The following is a 27,476-nucleotide window of genomic DNA, read 5'->3' on the forward strand; positions in this document are numbered from 1 at the left end:
TATACTTGGTAGGAGGCATGGTTTAAACAAGGATGGCAACCAAACTAGCTCCTGCCTCAGGGTCCTTCCCCAGGATGCTTCACTTAGGGTCATTCAGGTTAATTCTTGGCTCACCTCTTCACAGGGCCTTCTCTGACTATACTATCTAAGTCACTCCCAGCAACCCACCCGCCCGGGCCCTCTCTCTCCCTTCAGTTCCTTTTTTTTTAACAGCACTTACCTCTACCTGAACTTACCTTCTTTGTTTACTTTCACTTATGATTCTTTCCTCCTCCACCCACTCCTACCAATACACAAGCTCCATGAAAGCACTTAGAAGTATCTCATAAATATTTCATCAACAGAATGAATTAACCAGGGAACTAGAAGACACAGTGATATACTTGGCTGGAATTGTGTGAAACAACATTGACCTGTGAGTGAATACAGATGACTTCCATGTGCACCCTTGCTGACAATTGCACATCCCAGTGAGACACATTTGCCCTGGTTTAACTTTTTACAGTAACACAAGGAGTTATGATGACTCAAGGTGATGACATCCTGCCCCTCTCTTAAATTACAGGGGTTTATGGTTTCAACAATCTCTAAAACACTGCCCCCCCCTCCCCTCCTCGGCCAGTCATTCACCAAACCCTGCAGAGCCCACATCCTTAACAACTTTCAAATTCTGAACCCTCTCCTCCACCACCTCCTGGGAGGTCTATTCTGGCCTCCGTGTTTTCTGACCAGGACAGCTGGTCTCTTTGCTTTCCTTCAGGCTCTCCTTCAAATCATGCTCCATACTACTGACGAAGCAGCACCTCCCTTACAGCATCCCATCATGTCTACATCATTCCCCAGCCTCAAATCCTTCCCCAGCTCCCCACGGTCTTCAGGAGAAAAGTTCAAACTCCTGAGCAATGCACAGAGGGCCTTTCGTTACCTGGCTCATATCTGTGCCTATTCCGCCTCCCCTTTCCTCACCCCCATCCTCTGCTATAAACCCAACTAACGACCTGTTAATAGCTCTCCAAATATTCAGGCAGCTTGGGGCCTCCATGGCTTCTCTACTTGCTCCCTCTGCCTAGAAAACCCCATCTTTCCCTGGCCACCCCCACTCCCACGTCTCCATCCCCCACCTCCTGATGCACCTACACTCTTCTGGAGCTAACTTCTACATCACCTTCCAGAGTGCATTCTCTCCAGGAAACTTCCTCAACTCCACCATTTTATTTTGATGCCCCTCCTCTGTGCTCCCATAACGCTCTGTGCCCTTTCTTGATCAGAGCAGGTACTTTGCTGTATTGTGATCACTGATCTATTGCCCGCACTATGCTGCGGACCCTTGTGAGCATGCACCAGCTCTTACGCAACTTAAGACGTCCATGGTACAAATTAGGTACTAAAGAATAAATGATTGTTGTGCAAAACAAAACTGAGTAATGATACAAGAATAAAGTGACACAAGTCAAGCAATGGCTATTTTAAAGGAACTCAGGGATAAATACCCAGTGCATAATGCACTGGTTGCCATCCCTGAGAAAAGGCTAGAATGCTAATTCCTCAGGTGGTGATTTTTAACTGTTTTCCTCACTGCTGTGTCCACATAACCTAGAACAGGACTTGGCATAGTAGGAGATCAACAAATACTTGCAAAATGAATGAAGAATGGATGAGACGCTCTTACCAGAACTGCTCGGCCACTGCAGGTTGAACCTAAGAAACATTCCGTAGCACAGAATTTGCCCCGTTACCTCTGTGACAACAGCTGATATTCAGAGAGCCTTCTATATGCCATGCTTAAATTAACTGTTTCTTTTTACTCCTTGCAACAAACCCTTTGACATAGGCCCCATTTAACAAAGGAGAAGTAGAGGCAAAAATGGCCCAAAGTGACCCAGGTAGGAAAGGGAAGAGCCAGGCTTCAAAGTCAGGAAGTCTGGCTCCGGAATCTGGTTCTGACCAACAAACACAGAGAAAAATGGCTGCATTCGTTCCGCCTAAGCTTAGGGACCTCATTTGATCAAACCTGTCTGATTCTAGCCAAATATAGAAGCATGAAAACTTGGCAAGGAAGTCTGTTGACTTTTTTTTTTTTTTAAGTCCAGCTGTGAATTTACTAAGAACAGGACAAGTTTTCTGGGCCCAGGGAACTTCCCCCCCAGAATATTTTCCAAGCACCTCGTGGTGATGACAGCCTGCCCTTTGCTTGGCGTGCAGCATCTCACCCTTCAGAACTTCTTAAACACTGAGATATTGGAGGAGGGGTGAGCAGTGACTCAGGAGCCACACTGGATGGCGGGAAGGTCACTCAACTGAAATGAATGGGTACCAATAAGAGCTTCCAGGTTCTGACCACCTACTACACTCCAGTCCTTACGAAGCCTTTACCTCATTTCATCTTCACAAGGAATAGGCAATGGTTATTATCAGTTTTACAGATGAGGGTTGTTCAGAAAGGCTAAGAGACTTGACTAAGGGCACACAGCTGGTAGTTGTTAGAGCGGAGATTTGAATCCAGTTCTGTCTGGCTCCAAAACTGGTGTCTTGTCACATTCCAGTCCCCTTGGCCTCCTCGTATATGCTATAAATGATGGCTGAAAAGCCCATGACTATCACATCCTTCAGGCGCCTGCAAAGAACTTTACCATAAAACCTCCAAATCACAACTTATTTCTTAATCTATATAGCTTCTGCTAAAGAAAACCAGGTGACAAAACCACCAAAGTCAAAGAGAAGTAATGAGAAAGAAATGGCTGAAATCTGGTGCTCTGATCATAAGCCATCCTGGCATCTTTCAGATACTGAAAATTCTAGAAGGCTAGATAGTCAAGCTGCAACACATAATTCAGAAATCCCTAGTGTAATAACAGCTTATTTTTCCCCAGAATCTACTGCTATGACATATGAAAGATGAAAATGTCTGCTGTGAAAGAAAATGATGAGAAAGGGTGATGCTCTATGTCAGGGAACCCAGAATGAACCCACAAATAATGGCATAGGAATGAAATGTACATGTGGGGAAGTGGGGCCAGATGAAACAAGAAAGGCAGAAAGTTAAGGGTTGTGGAAACTGAGCATACACATGGGAGTTCACTGTACTAGTTGATGTACTTTTGCATGTGTCTGAAATTTTCCATTAAAAAAAAAAAGTCATGCCCCTCCAGCTAGATTACATCCCTAGGAGGTTAATGATCTGGGTTCCAAGCCTTCCTGGACATGTACATAACTGCTGGGCCCTTGGTCTTGTGGGGAGAGGTCAAGATTAAAATCAGGTTGGTTCCCTTGCCCGGTCCTTGTCTGCTCTCTGCTGACCCATCACCAAGGGCCCCAGCATGCCTTATAGCCAAAACCCTACAGCAAATTCTACCTTAAAAAGAGGTAAGAGTGGGGGTTGAAACCACCATTGTCTCTCAGAATTAGAAATGACCTTTCAAAAGATTGTTAAACCAGCGGCGCCTGGGTGGCTCATTGAGCATCCAACTCTTGATTTTAGCTCAGATCATCATGATCTTGGGGTTGTGGGATCAAGCCGTGGGTGGGGCTCCACACTGGGAGTGGAGCCTGCTTGAGATTCTCTCTCCCTCTCTTAAAAAAAAAAAAAAAATTGCTAAACCATCAAACCAGAAAAAGATAAAAGAACAGGCTCAATTAGGATGCAGCAGACGTCTGGTTAGTGAGTTGGCTCAGAGGTTACCCATGAGGATGATATCATTATACAGAATAAGGAAGTTGGCAACAACCCAGATATCAGTGAGTGGCTATGCCAGGAGGGAAGCTGACCCCTGAGTGCTGAGTGAAGGACAAACCTATGCAGGTTTTGGTGGACTCTAGACAGACATCACCTTATTCCTTTAACACTTTACAGGACAAATGGAAAGATTAGCCAAGCCTTTAAAATCATGTGAAGAAACACTCTCTTTTAGAAATCTGTGGGAAAACATGTTAAAAAGGTCCTGGTTATGATAGGATAGTTTTGTTTGGTTCATCTAAAGGCAGAGAAATAGGTCTACTGCATCCTTTAGAAAATAAGTAAAAAAAAACAACAGGGTAAACAAGGCACAGAATGGGTAAAACTAATATACCTGGGCTCTGCAGGTCATCTGTTGTGAGTCAGTCTACCTGGTTCTGGTACTTTGGCTGTGAAAGATCAATCATGGGTTCACAAAGCATTCCTATGTCCCATGACCATAGGTTTCTCCCCTAGCTCTGGTCAGCAATCTTTAAAGTATGTTCCAAAGATCTCAAGTCCAAGAAGAGGAGCAGAAGAGAGAAAGTGGATGCAGATCAGCCATACTGTTTTTTTTTTTTTTAAGTATTCATTTATTTGGAAGAGAGAGAGCACACATGTGCAAGAGTGGGGAGGGGCAGAAGGAGAGGAAGAGAGAATCTCAAGCAGACTCTGCACTGAGTGCAGAGCCCAACATGGGGCTGGATCGCATGACCCTGAGATCATGACCTGAGCTGAAACCAAGAGTTGGACACTTAATGGACTGAGCCACCCAGGCGCCCCTCAGTCATACTATTTAAAACCCAACCCAGACTACCCCCCAGTAGGTTCCACTGAAAATAAAATCCAGTCCTCACCACCATTGCTCCCACCTTGTTCCTTCCTGACTCACTATGTTTCAGGCAACATTCTTTGAACTCACCAACCTCATTCTTGCCTCAAAAGTTTTACACTTGAGGCTTCTCTGCATTGTATGCTATTCCCCAAATCATTGCATGGCTATCCAGAGCTCAGATCAAAGGTCACCTTCTCAGAGAGATCTTTCCTGACTACCTGAGCTGAAGTAGCACCCCAAGTCACTCTCTCTTACATCCTGTTTTCTTCATACCACATGTATCTGATATTACTATCTATTTGATTACTTTTTAGTCATCTCTCTCTCCAGTAGAATGTAAACTCTATGAGAGCAGGGTCTTGACTGGTTTGCCACCATATCCACAGAACCTAGGACAAGGAATACCTGGTGATGAATGAATGCCTTCCTGGCAGGTCAGTAGCTACTTTCATTCATATATATGCCATGGCCATATTTTTCCAAACCCAAAATATAAGGACTGGGCTTGATGAGGCTTTTTTTCCTAATATATGAATGTATGCAAGTGAAAATACATAGTATCTACATTTCATAAGGAGTTCTCTTGAAAAAAAACTAAAATTATGTAAAATTGGGACTGTCTTAGAGAATCTGAGACACATAGTCATCAGGTACATGAAATTCAATTTTTTTTATTGTTTGATAAATGTTTGTTTACTCATGCCTATAGTACTAAAATGTTTAGTTGTCAAATGATCACTGGTAACAGGGAGTGCTCATAGGGGAGGATGGGATTCTTGAGTGAGAGTCTGGGTGCACAGGTGGGTTTGTGTGTTCACGCACGTGTAAAAGCACCTCCAGTTCAGAATCTACAACTGATACCTCTTAGGGTCAGAGTGAACCTGGTTTACATTTGTTACTTGTCCTTTGGGGAGGGGAAGGTATGTCTCTAACTATAAAGTACATGTCAATCATCTGGGGATCTTATTAAAATTCAGATTCTAATTCTGGGGGGGTCGTGAGATTCCATATTTCTAACAAGTTCTCACTCGGGTGACATCTATGCACTGGTCAGAGGATCACACTTTGAGAAGCAAATCTCTAATACTATAAAATTACCATGTGGGAAACATGCATTTAGATAGCTCAGAGAGGAAGTGCTAATCATCAAAGACACGGTGCCCAAAAGACAAAAATATAGAGAATCTAATTTGAGAATAGCAAAAAGGAACTTCTCTAGAAAGAGAGGACTCGGCTTTCTTAATTCATAATAACCCAAATTGATAAGGACTTAAAATAGAATCACTGCTACCTGCTGACTTGTGTGCAGATCTGGGAAACTGTCTAATTCTGGTATGAGAATTGTGAAACACGTATTCTTTTACAAGTTTGATATTGACAACTCTTGGGGCATGAGAAAGGAGAAAGCTTTGCCAACTCTGTGTAGCAGCAGAACTAATATGGACCCATTTCCCCCTTTGCACCATTCTGCTTGTTATAAAACCAGCTGGTATTTTTTTCTGGTTTCCCCTTTTCACATTTCCCCTCCTTACCACCAACTCCCACCCCCCACATCCTGCTGGTCAATAATGTGTCATTGTGACCTTTCCTCCCGCTGCTTTTGTATGGGCAGGCAAGTCAACCGGAACCCTCACCCCACCTGGGGTGGCAGTGGGGACTGAAAAGGCAGGATTTGGGCATTCCTGTGTCCTTTAGCAACTTCCAACAATAATGAGTGGACATGATCTGTCACTGTACACAGCAACTTCCTTCCCAGTCCAAAAAAACAGCAAAAAACAAACCTCGCCTTTTCCTTCCAGGTTTTTATGTTCCTTAAGAAGTTGCTCCACGCGTATCACACTGTCTCCAATGTCTGTAAACTCTACTTGCTCTGCCAGCAAATTGTTCAGGGCAAGCTTAACCTGTAAGACACATTAGAACATCCAGAAATAAGCCCTGAGCACCTCTCTGGAGATATAGGTTTGTATACTCTAAGAAAACTTGAAAATCCAAAAAGGATTCAGGACTTTTGTGTATCTATATATACATTTTCTTTTTACAGCTCATAAGCGTTTAGATTAAGCTCAGGGCAGGGGTGGAGAGGATTATGGTGCCGAGACACACAGAGATGAAAGAGTATAGCTACATTCACAGATTATCAGTCAAAAAGGAAGATAAAACATACATGAAATATCATGTATGCCAACAGGAAAATGGGATGCTAGAATACTGCTACCCCACTGAAAAAGGGAGAAGAGAATAATCAATGAGGAAGCAAGGATATAAGGAGGGGGCTGGATTAGGGAGAAGAGGGACACTCAATATCCAGAGTTCAAGGGAGAAGAGAGAACCAGAAGTCACCAAACCATGAAAGAAAGCTCTATTCAACAAGAAAGTAACACCTCATAAAAATTGTGCTCAAAGTGTTGTAGTTGTAGGCATTGGTTAAGCTTCAAGTGATGCTCAGACCAAAACTGATTAAAGGCTTTTTCTGTCTCATCCAACTGAAGTAATAACCTGTCAAGAAAGAGAGAGTGACATTGTGGTTAGTGTTCATTTCCACAGGAGTCCATGTAGGCTTATGTAGATAACCCCTATGTTTCCAGTCAGTGTTAAGAACTACGGGAATCTCCTTTTTATGCAAGTCTCTGTCACCTATGACTTTCTCACAGTTCAGCTGGAAATGGAAAAATTTTCCATTTTTTTATCAGGACACCCTCAGCACTAGGCAGAAACTTCACTTCGGATGCAGCTGCTGTGCTTTGCAATGTGCCCCCAGGTAACCTTAACTTTGTGCCTTTTGTTTTCTACCTGAGATGACAGGTGTGTAAAGCACAGCACCTAACCAAACTGTTATTTGGAAATATAGATAAATATGTACTACCATCTCCCTTGAAATCCTGGGATGAGAGCATAGCACAAAAGGAGGGAATAGCATTCTCATAAAAACATCTCTGTCGGTAGATACCATCTTTTTGCCTTTGTTTTCTCAAATACTATTCTTTCTTGACTCCACCAAGACCCAGGAGTAGCTGTACCAATTGTTCTTGGCTGTTTCAGATCGAGTTCTACATATTCCCCCCTCTCTCACTCACCTTTCCATGGTAGCTACATTCTCTAGTTCATTGGGATTGAGTTTGCTGGTAGGACTTTTGGTTGCTGTTTCTTGAATACATGACAGTAATGTGGTCCCTTGCTTTCCAAGTAATTTCAGCTCATCCTAGAGAAAGGAAAATATAGTTTGTCTCAAAAGAAATGAACAAAAGCAAATTCTTGGTGGGATTTGCAGTGAGAAGAATGGCAGATCAAGCTGTATCTTTCTTATAGGAAATTAAATGCTAAAGAAGTCAAGCTGCAGCTTTTAAAAATTAATTAACTCCTTTATTTTTGTTTTTTTTTATTTTAATTCCAGTGTAGTTAACATAAAGTGTTATATTAGTTTCAAGTGTACAATCCAGTGATTCAACAGTTCTAATATATTACTCAGTGCTCATGATGGTAAGTGTACTCTTGATCCCCATCACCTATTTCTCCCATCCCTTCACCCACCTCCCCTCAGGTAACCAGCTGTTTGTTCTCTGTAGTTAAGAGTCGGTTTTTTGGTTTGTCTCTTTTTTTCTTTGTTTTCTTAAATTCCACACATAAATGAAATCATATGGTATTTGTCTTTCTCTGACTGACTTATTTCTCTTAGCAGTATACCCTCTAGATCCATCCATGTTATTCCTTTTTATGGCTGATTCCATTGTATATATACACCACATCTTCTTTATCTATTCATCTATCAATGGACACTTGGGCTGCTTCCATAATCTGGCTATTGTAAATAATGCTGCAATAAACGTAGGGGTGCATATACCTTTTCGAATTAGTGTTTTTGTCTTCTTTGGGTAAATGCCCAGAAGTGGTATTATTAGATCATATGATTATTAACTTATTTTTAGCAGGTAATACATACACATGATACAAAACCCAAAATATACAAAAGGATATATATTGGAAAAAATAAGTCTTTTGTCCCCTGCCCATCCACTTTTCCTCTCTAAAGCAACAACTGTTGAATTTTATACCTCAAACTGCTGTTATATATTTAAAGCAAAAGCAATAAATCAATAATTTTTAATTATTAATTATTTATGTTAATTGCTTAATAATTAATAATTTTAAATTTATTAACAAATTAATAAAATCTGGTTCTAATCCAGGGCAGTGACCAGAAACAAGAAAATGACAGATACTGAATAATAACTGCTAGAAACTGGCATGTAATAATAATGTAATAGTTGCTAGTTGACCAGGAAAAAAACTTCATCTGGTCTCAGTTGACACCTGCCTCTCCTTCTATCTGCCCGTAAAGTGTGGCTTGTTCAATTATGGAAGTTTGGCGGAGATGGTCAGCAACTTCGGTTTGACATGGAAAGAGTCATACTTCCAAGGCAATTCTATTCCCCTCCTTTTACATGGGATGTGGGGTTTGCAATTGGAGAAGATGTCAGGTTATCTCCTGCCAAATCCACCAGCTCAAGACCTCTAATCACACAGCACAAGTCATCTCTCCCAATGACCTGAGTGAGAACTACAAAATAAGCTAAAGGGGTGGAGCCTGGCAGGGAATTCTGCTCCAAGGAGTCGGGGATTTGGTGCATGGGTCACACAGGATGCTGGTTAGTATGCCCTAAGCATTAGAATAGGCCCATGGTTACAAAACAATACCCTCTATGCACATGAAGCCTGAATCTCTCCTTGGGGCCTGGCCACCTCCAGCCTTCTCACAGTATGGAGCTCATTCCCTGTCGGAGGAGTTTTGGGTTTCTCCACCCTGTTCACACACATGTTCTGGCCCGCTCACCCTCACGCCTTTGTTCCTTATCTCCCATCTTGCTAGTTCCAATATTCATCCACTTGCAGGCTTCCGCTGTCCACACCCAGCCTCAAACTTGTCCCCGGATTTGGTTGATGATAAATTTGACTTCTCTGATCTGGCCCAAGTTCTTTGGACACCCCCTGTGGCTCTGTCCTCTCCAGGTAATGCCCTGCAGTCAGCCTCTTGGCTGGTACTCCTGCCTGGGAACTGGATACATCCCTTCTTTTCCACTCTCAGGTATCAACCCTCATTTCTTCTTATCTCACCAATGCTCATGAAATATTTGTAGGTTGGGTGAATTAATAATAGTCTAAAAGAAATTAGGCTGATGAACAAGGACAAATAGGATATGATGGGGGGAAGGGGCGAAGCACTCATTAGCAAGTACTCTTACCTTGCATTCTTCCTACCTTCTAAAAAAGGTCTTGGCTTTTCTCACTCAGTTTCTTAGATGTCCTTGAGATTCCAGCATTCCAGTTAGACTCTGGCATTACCATTATTAGATTTTATATCTATTTAGTGTGTGTATGATGTAGAGTTGGGAGGAAGGGTGGAAGGGCCAGAGAACAAGACGAGTATTGCTAGGGCAGAAGACTTTTGGAAGGGGAAGCTCAGAAGAGAGGTATACCCAAAGAACTGCAGAGTGTGAGGAAATGTGTGAGAGAGGGAAGGTGGACCTGAGTACGTGGTCTCATTCACTGTGTGTCCCCTTCACGCTATCAAAAAATACAAGGAAAAATCATGACTGGTTACTGCTTTGGGACTAGGCCATATGTGGTCAGCTTCAGCAGGGTTATAAAAATCTGCCACAGATACACAGGGAAAGATTGAGGAACTATGGTACTTGGAAAGTGAAAAGATAAGTTGCCCAGGCCAAAAGTGGAGTGTGCCCTTGTCCACAGTGGTAACAATTCAGAATATTTAAGAACTGTTTAGAGCAGGCACGGACCAATCAGCACAGTTGTCAGATACAATGCTGAAGCAGTCCTGAGGCCAACTGTGGTCCACGTGTTACCCACTTTGGTGGCTGCAATCCTGAGGCCTCATGGGTCCTCGGAAACGGGCCAGGGAGGTAAAGTCAGACACTCAAGAACATAAATATTTAACAACTGGTATGGCTGTCCCAGTGTGTACTCATTACAGTTCCATTATTATGGAAACAAGCCGTTGGTTCGGAAGACCCACTTAATAGGGCAAGCAGATTGCTTCAGGCTCAAAAGAACTTAAATTTTCTGGGGGGAATTCTTTCCTATGACAACAGTAAGCATGAATCTAGACATTCATTCATTCACTGAAAATACATTTATAAAGCACGACTATCCATGCCAGGTGCTGTGTTCAGCCGTGTCATGGGCTGGTGGTGGAGGTGAGATAGGAAGTTAAAGGATGAATCAGAGCCCAGAGATTGTAAGAATGACTAACGTTTTAGACCCCTCACTTCACTTTTATTACTTAGCTCCATTTCTGCCACTACAAGTTAGCTCTGCGTGCTTTTGTGCATAATGCTGACTAATGAATTCTAGAATCTATCCTTTAAAATGCAAGTCTTCATAACTGAGAAAAAAGAAGTCCCTAAAAGAGATGAGATACCTCTTTCCTCGGCAGCTATTGAGAGAAACCTTCCTGTGGTATAAAATTAGTGCAACATGCTCATTTGTTAAGGTATTGACACCAAAAGCATCCATAAGAATACCAAGTTTGTCTTCCTGTGCAAAATCAAGACCTCCGTGGGCGCCTGGGTGGCTCAGTCGTTAAGCGGCTGCCTTCGGCTCAGGTCATGATCCCAGGGTCCTGGGATCGAGTCCCACATCGGGCTCCCTGCTCAGCGGGAAGCCTGCTTCTCCCTCTCCCACTCCCCCTGCTTGTGTTCCTGCTCTCGCTGTCTCTCTCTCTGTCAAATAAATAAATAAAATCTTTAAAAAAAGAAAAAAAAATCAAGACCTCCGTGTCTATCCATTCCTAACTTACATTCCCCACAGGTAGAGTTTGAACAAAGGGGGTCTCTAAAAACTCCTATGACTATAAAACTATTTCTAGGGGGGCGCCTGGGTGGCTCAGATGGTTAAGCGTCTGCCTTCAGCTCAGGTCATGATCCCAGGGTCCTGGGATCGAGCCCCACATCGGGCTCCTGGCTCAGCGGGGAGCCTGCTTCTCCCTCTCCCTCTGCCTCTCTCCCTGCTCATGCTTTCTTTCTCTCTCTCTCTCTGTATCTCTGTGTCTCAAATGAATAAATAAAATCTTAAAAAAAAATTATTTCTAGGGCCTACAAAAAAATAACTTGTAATTCTGATTATCTTCTTGATTATTTGTAACCCTGGAAATACTGATAGAACTATCATCTCTGAATACAAAATTGAATAAATACTGACTGGAACAAATACTGAATACTAAACAGTATTCATATTTATAAGAGTGCTTTATCACATAATCAGAGGACCCACTGGCACTTTCCTCCTGCATGATGAGAGAAAGGCCTTTGGCTCTGTTAGATTTCTTATTTTAACAACAACAAAATATGAGAGTCTTACCCTATTTAAATGAACACATGGTAAAGTGTCTCATTTGACTTAAGGATCTGAGAGCCAAAGGCCAAGACCCTGGGGTTTCTGGCCTAAATAAAAGTGGCAAAGAGTAGATAACCACCTCCTTTGGGATTCAAGAGAGAGACTGCCTGCCTCTATAAACTGCTCCCAAAAACCAGCTCGGAATTAGACAATGGGAAGAGCTGTTTTGCTATGAAAAAGAGTCCGTAGGACCATCATAAACAGTAAGAAAAGCACATATCTCTATAGGCTTCATGGCTATTTTATTGTTGTGTTAGGCCCAAAGGTCTTTTTCTTTTTTAAAAAATTGTGATATAGCTCATATAGTACCATAAAATTCACCTTTTTAATGCATACGATTTCATGATTTCCCCCTCCCCGGAACATTTTTATCACTGTCAAAAAGAAACCCCACCCCTATTATCCATCACTCTCCATTTCTCCCTCTTCCCAGCCCCTGGCAACCACTCATCTCCCTACTTTCACTCTAAGTTTACCTACTCTGGACATTTCATGTAAGTGGATTCACACAATATGTGGTTTTTTGTGTCTGCTTCTTTCGCTCTGCATAATTATTTCAAAGTTCATACATATTACAGCATGATTCAATCAGTATTTCCTTTCTATGGCTGAGTAATATTCCATTGTATGGCTATACCACATTTTGTTTATCCATTCATCAGCTGATGGACATGTGGGTTGTTTCCACTTTTTGGATGTCATGAATAATACTGCTACAAACATTTATGTGTAACTTTTTATATGAAACGTATGTTTTCAAATCTCTTGTGCATACACATAGAAGTAGCATTTCTGGGTCATATGGTAACTCTATGTTTAACCTTTTGAGGGCCTACCAGACAGTTTACATTCCCACAAGCAATGTCTGAGGGTTCCAATTTCCTCACATCCTCACCAACAGTTGTTATTGTCCATCTTTCTAATTAGAGCCACTCTAGTGGGTATATCACTACGGTTTTGATTTGCATTTCCCTAATGACTAATGATGTTGTACATGTCTTCATGTGCTTAATAACCATTTATGTATCTTCTGTGAAGATATGTCTGTTCAAATCCTTTGCCCATTTTTCAATTGGGTTGTCTTTTTACAAAGGTTGAGTTGTAAGAGTTGTTTCTATATTCTGGATACTAGAATATCATCAGATACATGATGTGTAGATATTTCCCCCCATTCTGTGGGTTGTCTTTTCACCTTCTTGATAGTGGCCTTTGAAGCACAAAAGTTCTTAATTTTGATGATGTCCAGTTTATTTATTTTCTCTAGGTGTTTGTGCTTTTGGCGTTATTAAATCTAAGAAACCATTGCCTGATGTAAGGTCATGAAAATTTACATCTATATTTTCTCCTAAGAGTTTTATAGTTTCAGGATTTACATTTAGTCCCTTGATCAATTTTGAGTTAATTTTTGTATAGGATGTGAGGTGAGGATCCAATTTCCTTCTTTTCCTCATGGATATCTAGTTGTCACACGGCCCAAAGAGCTTAAGCAGGTTTTTGTTCCCACAAAGAGAAAACACATTTCATCACTTTTGGGTATTTAATTTTTTTACTGTCAGCACTCAAGCTACAGGAGGAGTTCAGGGACCGGCTTCTGGGAAAATCTACAGAAGTCCGAGGGAGTTTCCATGAATTTCCTCCTTGTGCAGACAGGGTCCTAGTGGCAGCAGGGTGCATGCCACCATACTGTTTGTAAACCGAGAGATGGCCTATAGCCTGTCAAAGTTACTTTTCCTCAGGAAATGGAAGCTCTTCTTGGAGAAGGATCCAATATGCAGAAGACCCTGGGACACCTGCATGCACATGTTCTGAAGATGTTCTCTGAGTCTCCATCCATGTGTAAGAAGCATACACAGGAACAAGATGGCTGTGCTAACAAGGAATCATGGAACACTACGTCAAAAACCTAATGATGTACTGTATGGTGGTAACATAATGAAAAAAAAAAAAAGACAGGTGTGCTAAGTTGTATGTGTCTGTCAAGCTCGTCAGAGACATTTCCCAGGAAAATTTCTAGGATGCTTTCAGGTTTTCCCAGTTTCAAACCAGATCTTTTAATTATGCAGAGTAGTGTAGAAAGTACATTTTGAACTCTTTTTGGATATCAAGCTCCTTAAGAAGAGAATTTAACAGTGCTCCCTGACACATGCAAAAATTAATTTGCCTTAACTACTAGACTCTGGGACTCCCCTAACTCAACTATGTGTTCCTTGAGTTTACATTTTTTTCATTTGTTTTCCTGGCATGTAGGGGTAGGTCATCAATAAATGTTGACTAAATGAACAAATCAACCACCTAGCAAAGAATTTTTGTAAATTTGGGGCCACAGATAAAAGAGGTCAGCTCCTGCCAAGCTCTGTGCAGCAAGAATACATGTCATGCTAAGATTTATCCATCTTCTAATCCTCAGCTTGCTGCCCTATGGAGTTCTGGTCTTCTGTGAAATAATGGATATGGTCCATTTGTGCTTCTGGAGGCAGAAAAGAGCTGACGCCCATCCTGTAAGCCCCAGGAAGTCTTCCCTTTACTGCATGATCTGAAAGAATCTGCCAACCTCCGTTCTTAGCAGGTTCTGACATGCTTTTATGAAGTTAATAGGTGCCTCTCCTTAAAGCCAGTTCAGAGCACTTTCCATGTCTTCTTTCTCAAATTATTCCCCAAATAAAAAGATATATCCCTGAGAAGGTGAAGCAATATGTCAGCTTATTAGTTTGCCCCAAAACTTCACAAGAGCCTCAGGAAAGCTTCTGCCTCAAACCCCAACTCCCACCCCTCACTGCAGTTTTATCCATTATATCTTGCTCTGTCCTGAGCAGATCATAGGAGTGCTGCCCTTGAAACAATGCTCAAACACCTCTCTTAGAGCACAAAGGTAGAATGAGTCTCCCTTTATGGGGCTGCTTCTCACAGGTCTTAATTACAATCCTCTTACATTCACGGACCAGTCTCAAGAGGTTTTTTTCTCTTCACATACTGCCTATCTAGAAGGTTTAAGATGATCAGTCACTGCCAAGTCACTGGAGAAGGAGGAAGAAGGGGGCTTAACTTCTAATTCTTCTCCTAGCTCCCTCCAAGAAGCTGGCCTGTGAGAGGCCACTGACTACTCACCTGGAGCTTGTCCCGCTGCCTCGTGTGGGACATGAGGAGGTCTTCAGTGGACAGCACGCCTCTGGGTAGCTCTGTTGTGGCTAGGCAGACCCCAAACATCTGGAGCATCTGGGCAGTGGTCTTCAATGTCATGGCAAAGTTTTCAATGGCCTGGAAGGTCAGACAATCATAACAATGAGGAGAGCTTAACATTCACCAATATGTTCTCTGAATAGAAGGATAGTAGAAAGAGCTACCATTCCCTGAGTACCTGCAATGGGCCATGCATTCTACCTGGTGCTATACCTTTGTCTATCATCTCAACAATCCAGAGTGGAAGGTATTTTATCTCTATTTTACAGTAGAGGGAACTGAACCTCCAACAGGTCAAGTGAATTGCCCAAGAACATATTACTTGGGCAATAAGGAAGGAAAGAAAGCAGGATTCAACCAATGTCACCAAGTTTGGGAAACAAGTTTGACCCCAAGGGAGAAGATGGACATAGTGCTTAGGTCACTAGTAACCTTTCTGATAGTTACTTTTGTCACATGTGATGAGAAGCTGGGGACCTCTGCCCCTCACTCTTTTGTAGAAATTTACCTTCCACTAAGGACTCTACTCTGCCATTAAATGAATACCTACTAACTGATGAGTAACTTCACAGCTAATATCCCAGATGAGATATATGCATTTAGCAGAGTGCATTTTAGCAGTAAACATATGTCCTAACCTAGAAAAAGTGATGCTTATCATCAGTAGATATAGTTAAAGGCAAGTGGCTTTTCAGAATCTCATAAAGCATTCTAGTCAGCTAGACTGGCTCTACTTTGCCCATTTCCCTCTGCTCCTGAGACAATTTTGCCCTCAAAGGGTGACTACAATTCATCTCCGTTCCACCAGCAAATGGTACTCTGCCTATCACAGAGTAGGTGGCCCATAAACAGCTGCTAGACAGATAACAGGTAGTGACAAAGAGGCCTAACCTAACTTTCATTTGGGAAAAAATTACCTCTGCTCTTACATAATCAGAGAACATTTCTGAAAACCCAAATGCACACCCTAAAGAATGGGCCAGATGTGGTGCAGCCCTTTTCTGTAATAGGGGCCAGAGCTGAGGCTGGCGTGATAGAGGCTTCCAGAGCATGGCATACCTCCCAAACTGTCTGAACCCAAAGGCATTCTCCATCAATCATTTTTTTTAAGTATACCCTACAGTCAATGTGGGGCTCGAACTCCAACCCTGAGATCCAGAGTCACACGCTCTACCGACTGGACCAGCCAGGCACCTACACCATCAAACCTCTTCATACTTGAAGTACTGCTGTAGGTGGAATCTCCCCTATTAGCCCAAGTATTTATATAGCTGCTGTCCTGAACATCACAGTACTTTTGGCTCGGAAAGTCAGACAAACACTAACTTTTATGAAAATCTTTCTTTCAAGCACATCAAAATGTATTTACTTTTATATAATCTAATATCTGTATAAGACACTCTTTCAACTTCATTTACCAATAGCCTCTAATGAATAACATAAAAATCCAATTTATCAGAGGATTTATAATAAGAAAATATGAGATTAAGTACCTTGCTTAATATGCCCTACTTCTTGTAATGCATCTCAATTAGGTTACTACTACCACCACATTCTATAGATGAGGAAACTGAAGCATATTAAAGTTAAGTAATTTCCCCCAAAGTCATATAAAAAAAACAAGTGGCAGAAGTGGGATTAAACCCAGGGCCAGCACTCTTAAGCACTATGCTATACCACCTCTTGGCAATAAAAACTAGACTGAATAAAACTAGATTTAAAATTAGATCAACGAAGATCTTGGCTTGAGAGTTTAAGACTTGAATTACAGTCCAGACTCTGCTCTCTAACTGTGTGATCTTGAATAAGCCAGGTATTGCTCTGAGTGCTAGTGTCTTCATTTGAAAAATGGGAATAATGGTTGCTCTGTTTTTGCAGGGTTTTTTGCTCTGTGATTCATTTGCTATCAAAGGAATAGCAAATGTGAAAGGACTTGGGCACAGCAGAGTACCTTACAAGTGTAATAATAATAACAGCAACAACTCTGAGAGTCAGGTGCGAGGCTTGCAGATGTCAACCTGGAGAGAGACGAAAGCCAGGGGTTTCCTATGGAGAGTCCTATTAACAAAATTAACTTGATTCCAGGTATCTGACTAGCAAACAGTCACCTTGGAAATGGTACACAGGACCTGATGCTGACAGGGTGATGAGAAAGAGCTTGGCCTTAGTCTTGGCTCTGTCACTACTCAACTGTATAACCTTGGATAAATCACTTCTTTACTTTGAAGGTCAGTTTCCTTATCTGTAAAATAAGGTAATTGAAATAAATGATCTTTAAGGTTCTTTTCAGTTCTAATGAGTCTCAAAGATCTGACATCCAGAAAGTACACTGTTACCCAAAAACTGATTTATATATATTACATATACATGATATGTATATGTATTATATTATTATAGTTCTAATTATATATATGTGTATATAAAATATATACATAAAACATACAAAAGGCATATAAAGAATATGTCTGATGTTTCAATACTAGTTGTATTTTTTAAAGTTCACTATAATATGATTAACACATGTACAAATACAAACCATGGATACAAACTAGGCCTGGGGTGGGAAGGTGTGTGCACATGTTTGCTCAGGCCATATCTTTAAAAAATCTATGTTCATGGTTTCTGTCTTCTTCACCTCTCTAAGTTCTCAGAGAACTATTCTTATCTTTGATGTCAAGGTACACTCGGGTTTTTTCTTTATTCATTTGGGGCAAATTTGTGTTATTTCAAAAAAGATCTGAGGCAACTTGAAAAACATTAATAACATAATAAAACAAAGGATTGGTAGAGAAGTCAGAGCAAAAGGGAGAGCTAGCTAGGCCAAATAAGGCTGGCAGGACAGTAAATTCTTCTGATTATTAAAGTAACATAATAAAATCCTAGGAAGTGAAGAAATAAAGCCTGGAAGCACTCCAGTTCCATTTTTCATATGGTTTAATGAAATTGCAACACAGGACAACCCTGACCACACTTATTTGTGTGTGATATTCTACATAAGCTTCCCTCCATATCTTTTCTATTTAGACCTAGTGGGAATAATATGTTTGTGAAGAACTTCACCATTCCTTTTTTCACTCTCAATAGTTCTCTTGGAGTCACTGTTACTGTTTTAAAGGTTCATGCCAAGGTTGTGGGTCTTCTGCTAGGTTTTGGGAAGGGTCATGTCTTCCTTAGAATTACATAGCGTACAAAGAAGTGATGGAAGGATTAGAAATAAATGCACTTTTGCTAGAAATCTATTTTTGTTTAGTTCTTAAATTTCCTTTTTTTAAAAAAAATCACAAAGCTTTACACTCTAAAAGAGAGTAAATTCTCCTAATCAAATGTCCTTCAGGTGTTTATTGGTAAATGTTGGGCAACATGTTTCCAAAGTTACCTGATACAGAGAGAAGGGGGCTGACACCACAAGTTGTCCCTGGGGTGGTGAGGGAGCTTCTCGCTCAGCTCAGAAAACCTAGTCATTTTGAGGGTCTGGGGGCTTTGAGAGTGGAGAAAGGAGAATGGCAACTTTATACAGAAACACTTATTATTTGAGTTTCAATCCCACTTTTCCCTCCATATTACTGACCCTTCTGGTTTAGCATAATAACCATTACTATGAGTGAGTCAAGTAAAATACTGTATGTCAGGTGCTTTCACACACATTACATCACTTTATCTCACATCAAACTCTCAGGCAGCTTCTGTTAGTCTGAGGTTTCTCATCATCGGCACTACTGACATTTGGGCCAGACAATTCTTTGTTGTGGGGGGGCTGTCTTGTGCATAAGATGCTTAGCAGCACCCCTGGCTCCTACCTACTAGATGCCAATAACTCGCCTCCTCCCAAATCATGACTACAAAAAAATGTCTTTCTAAAATTGTCCCCAGCTGAAAACCACTGTTAGTTCCATTTTAACAGGGGAGAAAACAAGCTGAAAGAGGTTTAATAACTGACCTAAGGTCAGACAATAAGAATGGTGACAATATGTAAATGCAGCTCCTTCTGACTCGGTGGGTTTTTATCTTTCTGTACATTAGAATCATCTGGGAAGTTGCATGGAATGCTAATGTCTGAGACCCAACCCTGATCAAGCAAATTAATTTCTCTGAGGTAGAGCAGGGTGCTGGTATGTTGAAAACTCCCCAGGTGCATTCTAAATCAAGTCTCCCCAAAACTGCATGCCAGATGATGAGGTGAGGCAAAGGTAGATATGAGGACAAGTCACAGCCTCTTCCCTTCCACCCCATTTCTCCCCTACCTGTGGCTTAGAAAATCCAACCATCCCAATGTTAGGTGGTCGTGGGCAATGACCACCCAACAGTTGATCTTTAACTGCCCTGTCTTCTGGAAAACAAGGAGAGACAACATAAAGGGCATGTAAATTGGTACTCACAGTTCGATGATTTATCCATTGATTATGGCGGTATTCCAAAGTTCCCCCTAAGTCCTCTGTCAGTTGGCTTTTGTCAATGTAGCCATGAAGGTCAGACACAGAGTTTAACATAATGATCTGTAGGGGAAAAAAATCAATATATTCCTCACAGATAATTAAAGAGTAGCTCATCTAGGTTCTATTATTTAAGCAGCACTTGAACTTTGCCTGATCAGGAATTCATATACAAGGAGTTGCTACATCCAGCAGAGAAATGTTTTATATTCCCTTTACATTTGCCCCCTTTAAGCGAGGAATAACAAAGGTCGTACAGTCTATGACAAAAGAATGACTTGGTTTGGGGACTCCGTTCTAAGCTACCCAGAAGTCGGCTCTTACTTTAGGTGGATTTTTGTCAAAAGTTACCAAGCTAAAGTATACTCTTCGGCCACCAAAATCAAGTGCTATATTGAGACCTAAAAATCTGCAATGAGAAGCCCAGTAAGGGGTAGGCTGGTGAATATCGAAATAAAATTAGAATATGGGCACATACTGAGGAGTGTGTATTAAAAAGATTTACTACACTGATGCCTCCCATGAGGAATGTTGATATGCCCCCAATTTATCCTGCATGGAGGAGATTTGGAGGTAATAGGGAGTGGATTTTTTTGAATTAACAATCTGGTTCATTAACAAACCCATCCTGGAGCGCCTGGGTGGCTCAGATGGTTAAGCGTCTGCCTTCGGCTCAGGTCACGATCCCAGAGTCCTGGGATCGAGCCCCACATCAGGCTCCATGCTCAGCAGGGAGCCTGCTTCTCCCTCTCCCTCTCTCTCCCTCTGCTCACGCTCTCTCTCTCTCTCTGTATCTCTGTGTCTCAAATGAATTTAAAAAAAAAAAAAAAAACCCATGCTGATGAGCGAATGCCCACACACCTAGAGGGAGTAGACACATTTCAAATTGTCCATTTCTGCTCCTCTGCAGTGGCTCTGACCAGGTCGTGGTCCTAGCTCTCTGTTCCAGGGATTATATCACACCCCCTATTCACTCCTAAAGAGAAACAAAGACCCCTCACTCTTACTTCTGAAACATGTCCCCCTGTAAGCCTTTAACTTAGTGACTTTATATTTCTTCACTCCTTGTTGATTATTTTGAAAACTGACTCTCGGTCAGAGGACATAAGAACATAGGCTTTCTGGGGTGCCTGGCTGGTTCAGTTGGTGAAGCATGCGACTCTTGACTCTGGGTTGTGAGCCTCAGCTCCATGTTGGGTATAGAGATTACTTAAAAATAAAATCTTAAAAAAAAAGAATAGGAGCTTTCTTCTATTATTATATAGTATTAGTCAAGTGATAAACCCACTTTGGAATAGAAAGAACCTAAGTTAGGGCCCAAAGTCTATAGGTGAAAACAAAATTGATGTACTCATTCAACAAATAATGTATTGAATTTCTAATAAATGCCAGGGTCTGAGGGATAGCACAACAGTCCCTGCTTCAAGGAACTCAGGTTTAATGGGATTTGGTTACTGCATATCACTGTTAACCTTATCAGGTCCCTGACTTTCTCCTTCACTTCTGAAAAGGAGTTTGGGAATTTTTTTTATTAATTCATTAATTACATTTTTTTAAGTAAGCTACACCCAGTATGGGTCCCAAACCCACACCCTCAGATCAAGAGTCACATGCTCCACCAACTGAGCCAGCCAGGCACACCAGAAGTTTGGGAATTTTTAAAATTACATTTATAATATGAGAAAAAGTAGAAAGAAACCAAACCTGAATCCATTTTTGCCTTTCCCTCCTAAAAATTTTAAACCACTTTGGGAGTTTCAAAAAGATGTTTAGTCTTAGAAATTAAAGGACACAAAACAAGAAACTGCCAATATATTTTGCTTCTTGAAATATTAATTGCTATGGTAACACTTGGAGTTTTTTTGTTTTTTTTTTAATACCAACGTGGAACATCTTATTAGGCAGAAGTAACTTTGCCACACAGCCTGGAGTTTTAAAAAACATATCCTGGGGGGCCTGGGGGGCTCAGTTGGTTAAGCATCTGCCTTCGGCTCAGGTCATGATCCCAGGTGAGCCCCGCGTCGGGCTCCCTGCTCAGCAGAAAGTCTGTTTCCCCCTCTCCCTCTGCTGCTCCCCCTGCTTGTGCTCTCTCTCTCTGTCAAATAAATAAACAAAATCTTAAAAAAAATGAAATTAAATTAAAAAATAAATTAAAAAAATAAAATAAAAAACATCCTGCCAGGCTGCACATCTTCTGTTCCACCTAACTTCTGTTCCATGCTTGCTGGGACTCTGCCCACTCATCTTTAGCTGTAGAGGATTAAGAGAAATTTTAAAGTGGAAGCTAAAAATGAAAATTAGAAATAAAAGGAAGATATTAGAGGATTTAGTACCGTTAAATATTGATCAAAGCAATCCTAATTAAAATCCCAGCAGACTTTCTGTAGAAAGTCTCTCTCTGTAGAAAGTCTCAAGCTAACTCCAAAATCTATACAGAAATGCAAAATAGATAGAATAGGCAAAACAATTTTGAAATGAATAAAGTTTCAAGACTTATAAACTAAAAAGATCAAGAGTTTGGTAACGGCAAAGGACAGCCAAATAGATCAATGGAACAGAGTAGAGAGTCCTGAAATAGACTCACACAAATATGGTCAAGTGATTTTTTTAACTCTTTATTTTAAAGTAATTAAAGTAATTATAGTAATTTTAAATAATTACATAAGTACAGATTCACAGGAAGTTGCAAAGATAGTACAGAGAGGTCCCATGTACCCTTCACCCAGTCCCTGCCCTCGATGGTTGCATCTTACGTAATTATAGTACAAAATCAAAGGCAGGAAGTTGATATTGATGTAATGTGTATGTTTAGTTCTATATTATTTTCTCACATCTGTAGATTTGTGTAACCACCAGCACAATCAAGATGCAGAACTGTTTCATCACTGCAAAAGTCTCCGTTATGCTATCCTTTTTTTTTTTTTAAAGATTTTATTTATTTATTTGACAAAGAAAGACACAGCGAGAGAGGGAATACAAACGAGGAGTGGGAGAGGGAGAAGCAGACTCCCTGCCGAGCAGGGAGCCCAATGCGGGACTCGATCCAGGGACTCCAGGATCATGACCTGAGCCGAAGGCAGTCGCTTAACCAACTGAGCCACCCAGGCGCCCATATCCTTTTTTTTTTTTTTTAAGATTTATCTATTTATCTGAGAGAGAGAGACAGAGAGACAGAGAGAGCACAAGTAGGGGGAGAGCCAGAGGGAGAGGGAGAAGCAGACTCCCCGCCGAGCTGTGAGCCCAACACAGGGCTCAATCCCAGGACCCAGAAATCACGACCTGAGCCAAAGGCAGATGCCCAACCATCTGAGCCACCCAGGCACCCCACCCTTGTGCTATCCTTTACAGGCAAACCCCACCCCCCAATCATCCCTGAACCCTGGCAAACACGAACCTGACTTTTGACAGAGGTGCAAGAAGTCAATTCCATGGAGAAATAATTCCAACAAATGGTGCTAAAACAACCAGACATCCATATGCAAAAAAAGGAACCTTAGTTTACATCTAATACAAAAATTAACTCAAAATGCATCAGAGATCTAAATGTAAAACATAAAACTTGGAGAAAAAAAACATAAAGGAAAAATCAGGAGAAAATCTTTGGGTTAGGCAAAGAGTTCTGAGATACAACACCAAAAACACAACACATAGAAGAAGAATTGATAAACTGGACTTCATCCAAATTAAAAACACTTGCTCTGCAAAAGACATGGTTAGGAGGATGAAAGACAACCCACAAACTAGGAGAAAATATTTGCAAATCATATCTGACATTAGATTCATATCTACTCTCAAAACTCAACAGTAAAAAAACATAATTAAAAATGGGCAAAGAGGACTTCTAAAAAAATGGTGGAGTAGGAGGCCCTCGGCCCACAGACACACCTAGATAACAGCCACATCAGTGCAGCTAACTCAGAAAACCCAAAGGCTGTCAGAAGAGACTTTCCACAGTTAATAGAGAGGAGGCCACACAGAAAGAGGTAGAAGGGGCAGAGATGCAGTTGGGAACCAAACTCCCAGGGAGACTTAACCACAAACAGCAGGGACACCACAAGCACGGAGAAGGGTGAGGAGCAGACCCCACACCAGGAACCCGGGACACAGGGAACCTGCAGTGGGAAGACAAGTCCCATAACATTTGGCTTTGAAAAACAGTGGAGCTTAACTTTGTGACTTTTTACAATCAGGAGGGCTTAACTCCAGGTATTTTAAAAATCAGCAGGCTTAGCTCTGGGAGAGACAGAGGGCGATAGGAAACTGAGTTCCCATCCTTAAAGAGCTAACACAACAAACAACCCAACCAAGGTACGGTACAGAAGCAGCAATCTGAAAGCGCCAAGGGTATACGGGAAGACTTATTTACTAATCTCAGAACCTGCACTGGAGGGGCAGGTTCTTCAGGTGACTTCTCCTAGAACAAAGCCCCAGCAGGTGCCATCGCCCCCAACCCCACCCCAGCCTAGATAGCCAGACAGCTGTGGAAACCAGCTCAAACACTCTCCCATAACTTGCTAACACCACACACCCTACTTCTGCATTCTCCTGCTAATCCACCTCATCCACCCCACCCTACTCCACAGGCATCTCTCCAAAGTGGCTCCTGCCAAGACACATCCTGCAAGCAACCCCCAGTAGGGTCCAGTGCCACTCCAAAGTGACTCCTCCCCTGGGGAAAGAGGAAGATAACCACACACATCAGTGTGACTATAGTCCCAGCAGATGGGACTGGGGCAGACATCTGGTCTAACTGCCAGCCCCACCCACCAACAAGGCTCTCAGGGGGCAGCAAGGGAGAATGCCCTGAAGTTTAGTACCACTGCTGCGCTGGCAGATGGGCTGAGGGCAAGCAGCTGGTCTGACTGCTGACATTGTCCAACTACAAGCCCACAGTGGCCCCAGACCAGCCCTTTAACAGCATGGGGAACAAATTGCCTGGTGCACCCACAACAGGCAAAGTCAGCCATTGCAGCCAACTGGACTGAAAGCAAATGAGGCTCAGCCACAACAGTGGGACACATACAACCCACAAAGGAGACACCCCTAAAGCACCTGGTTCAGATCAACCCAACAAGAGAATATAGCAATTGTAAATGTTTATGCACCCAACATGGAAGCACCTAAACATATAAAGTAACTATTAGCAAGACATGAAGGTAGAAATCAATAGTAATACAGTAATAGTAGAGATATTCACACCCCACTTACATCAATGGATAAGTCATCCAACAGAAAATCGACAAGGAAACAGTGGCTTTGAATGACACATTGGACTAGATGGATCTAACAGATATATTCAGATTGTTCCATCCTAAAACAGCAGAATACATTCTTTTCAAATGCATATGGGACATTCTCCAGAATAGGTCACATGTTAGCCACAAAACAAGTCTCAATAAATTCAAAAAGACTGAAATCATATCATGCTTCTTTTCTGACCATAATGTATGAAACTAGAAATCAACCACAAGAAAAAAATTGGAAAGAACACAAATACATGTGTAAGAACATAAATAACATGCTACTGAACAATGAATGGGTCAACCAAGAAACCAAAGAAGAAATCAAAAAATACACATGGAGACAAATGAAAATGAAAACACAACAGTTCAGATTTTGGGGATGCAGTACAAGCTGTTCCAAGAGAGAAGATTATAACAATACAGGCCTACCTCAAGAAGCAAGAAAAGTCTCAAACAAACCTAACCTTACACTAAAGGAGCTAGAAAAAGAACAAACAAAGCCCAGAGACAGTAGAAGAAAGGAAATAATGCCTAGAGTGAAAGAAATGAAATGGAGACAGCTTTGTAATATAGCTTGAAGTCTGGATTTGTGATGCCACCAGCTTTGTTTTCTTTTTCAACATTCCTTTGGCTAGTCAGGGTCTTCTTCTGGTTCCATACAAATTTTAGGATTATTTGTTCCAGCTCTGTGAAAAATGTTGATGATATTTTGATAGGGATTGCACTGAATGTGTAGATTGCTCAGGGTAGCATTGACATTTTAACAATATCTGTTCTTCCAATCCATGAGCATGAAATGTTTTTCCATTTCTTTGTGTCTTCCTCAATTTCCTTCGTAAGTGTTCTATAGTTTTCAGAGTACAGATCCTTTACCTGTTTGGTTAGGTTTATTCCTAAGTATCATATGATTCTTGGTGCAATTGTAATGCAATCGATTCCTTAATTTCTCTTTCTTCTGTCTCATTGTTAGTGTATAGAAATGCCACCGATTTTTGTGCATTGATTTTATATCCTGTCATTTTGCTGAATTCCTGTATGAGATCTAGCTATTTGCGGGTGGAGTCTTTTGGGTTTTCCACATAGAGTATCATGTCATCTGCAAAGAGTGAGTTTGACTTCTTCTTTGCCAATTTGGATGCCTTTTATTTCTTTTTGTTGTCTGATGGCTGAGGCTAGGACTTCTAGTACTATGTTCAAGCTCTGTTACAAAGTTGTAATCATCAAGACAGTATGGTACTGGCACAAAGACAGATACACAGATCAATGGAACAGAACAGAGAAGCCAGAAATGGACCCTCAACTCTATGTCAACTAATCTTCAACAAAGCAGGAAAGAATATCCAACAGAAAAGAGTCTGTCCAACAAATGGTGCTGGGAGAATTGGACAGCCACATGCAGAAGAATGAAACTGGACCACTTTCTTACACCATATACAAAAATAACCTCAAATGGATGAAAGACCTAAATGTGAAACAGGAATCCATCAAAATCCTAGAGGAGAAAACAGGCAGAAACCTCTTTGACCTCAGCTGTAACAACTTCTTACCAGACACATTGCAGGAGGCAAGGGAAACAAAGGCAAAAGTGAACAACACAAGAAACAGGTGTTGGCAAGGATGTGGGAATGCAAACTTGTTAAGCGTCTGTCTTCGGCTCAGGTCATGATCCCAGGATTCTGGGATCAAGTCCCGCATCGGGCTCCCTGCTCAACAGAGAGCCTGCTTCTCCCTTTCCCTCTGCCTGCCGCTCTGCCTACTTGTGCTCTCTATCTTTCTGTCAAATAAATAAATTTATTTATTTATTTATTTATTTTTCTCCCCTCCACCCCAATAAATTTTTTTAAAAATCTTAAAAAAAAAAAAAAAAGAAACCCTTAAAAGCAACCAGTGAAAAAAAAGACACATTACCTCCAGAAGATTAACATTAAAAAAAAAAGTCTGGGGGTATGGGTGAGAGGAATACTATTTTCAATTTAGCTACACTCTTTCTGTTTGCGTTTATTATCACATACACCTTATCTGTTCAAAACAAATGAAAAACCTCGCTTTAATTGAAATTGCTCTGAGAAAATATTTCATCCATCTCAATGAAAACTGACGATCTCAGATAAGAGATTTTTCTATTTCTTTTCCCACTCTTATTTTCCCTCTCACCCATACCCCCAGACCTCCAGTTCTATATCTGGGAGGCAACCACTTCAACCAGTTTCTTGAGTCTTACACAGCCTTCCCAAGGTGAGCTATCATACACAATCACATACATTTTATTCAAATGGGAGTATACTATCCATACTACTTTCCCTTTGCTTTTATCCCTACTTAAAAATACATCTTAGATGACCTAAAATTTTTTTTGCCACCTACTGTGTAATTTTCTTTTTATTGAAAGTATCTTGCATTTATGATGGATGCTTTCTGGGTTTTGCAAGACATTTTAACGGTAAAGGTTAAATTACTTTTTTACATGAAAGTAGTGTAAAGTTTCCCACATAAGGGGTCACTGATGATGACCTAAAATTTAAAGTACCAGTGTGAACTCTTCGATTTCTAGAATAAATAAATATATTTATAGAGAGAGAGACATACATATATGTCTAATGATAACAGACAAATAAATAAGGGAGAATGGAAAGTTCTACCTTGCAGTAGAATCCCAACTTCTTTTTTTTTTT

At 41.1% G+C, this 27,476-nt stretch overlaps 1 protein-coding gene across 2 annotated transcripts in view; it reads right to left on the reverse strand.

The window, feature by feature from the left end:
- The window catches only part of MCF2L2 (MCF.2 cell line derived transforming sequence-like 2), a 202,850-nt gene that overhangs the window by 103,240 nt on the left and 72,134 nt on the right, over nt 1-27,476 (reverse strand). For both annotated transcript variants that reach the window (XM_081830363.1, XM_081830355.1), the window contains exons 6-10: nt 19,508-19,624; nt 15,060-15,209; nt 7,622-7,746; nt 6,929-7,043; nt 6,329-6,448 (exon numbers count right to left, since the gene is read on the reverse strand). In XM_081830363.1, the coding sequence (XP_081686489.1) occupies nt 6,329-6,448; nt 6,929-7,043; nt 7,622-7,746; nt 15,060-15,209; nt 19,508-19,624 (627 nt within the window). The remainder of the gene's footprint in view (nt 1-6,328; nt 6,449-6,928; nt 7,044-7,621; nt 7,747-15,059; nt 15,210-19,507; nt 19,625-27,476) is intronic.

This window comes from Leptonychotes weddellii, chromosome 1 (assembly GCF_054177405.1).
Source record: "Leptonychotes weddellii isolate Sample4059 chromosome 1, ASM5417740v2, whole genome shotgun sequence".
Taxonomy (NCBI): domain Eukaryota; kingdom Metazoa; phylum Chordata; class Mammalia; order Carnivora; family Phocidae; genus Leptonychotes; species Leptonychotes weddellii.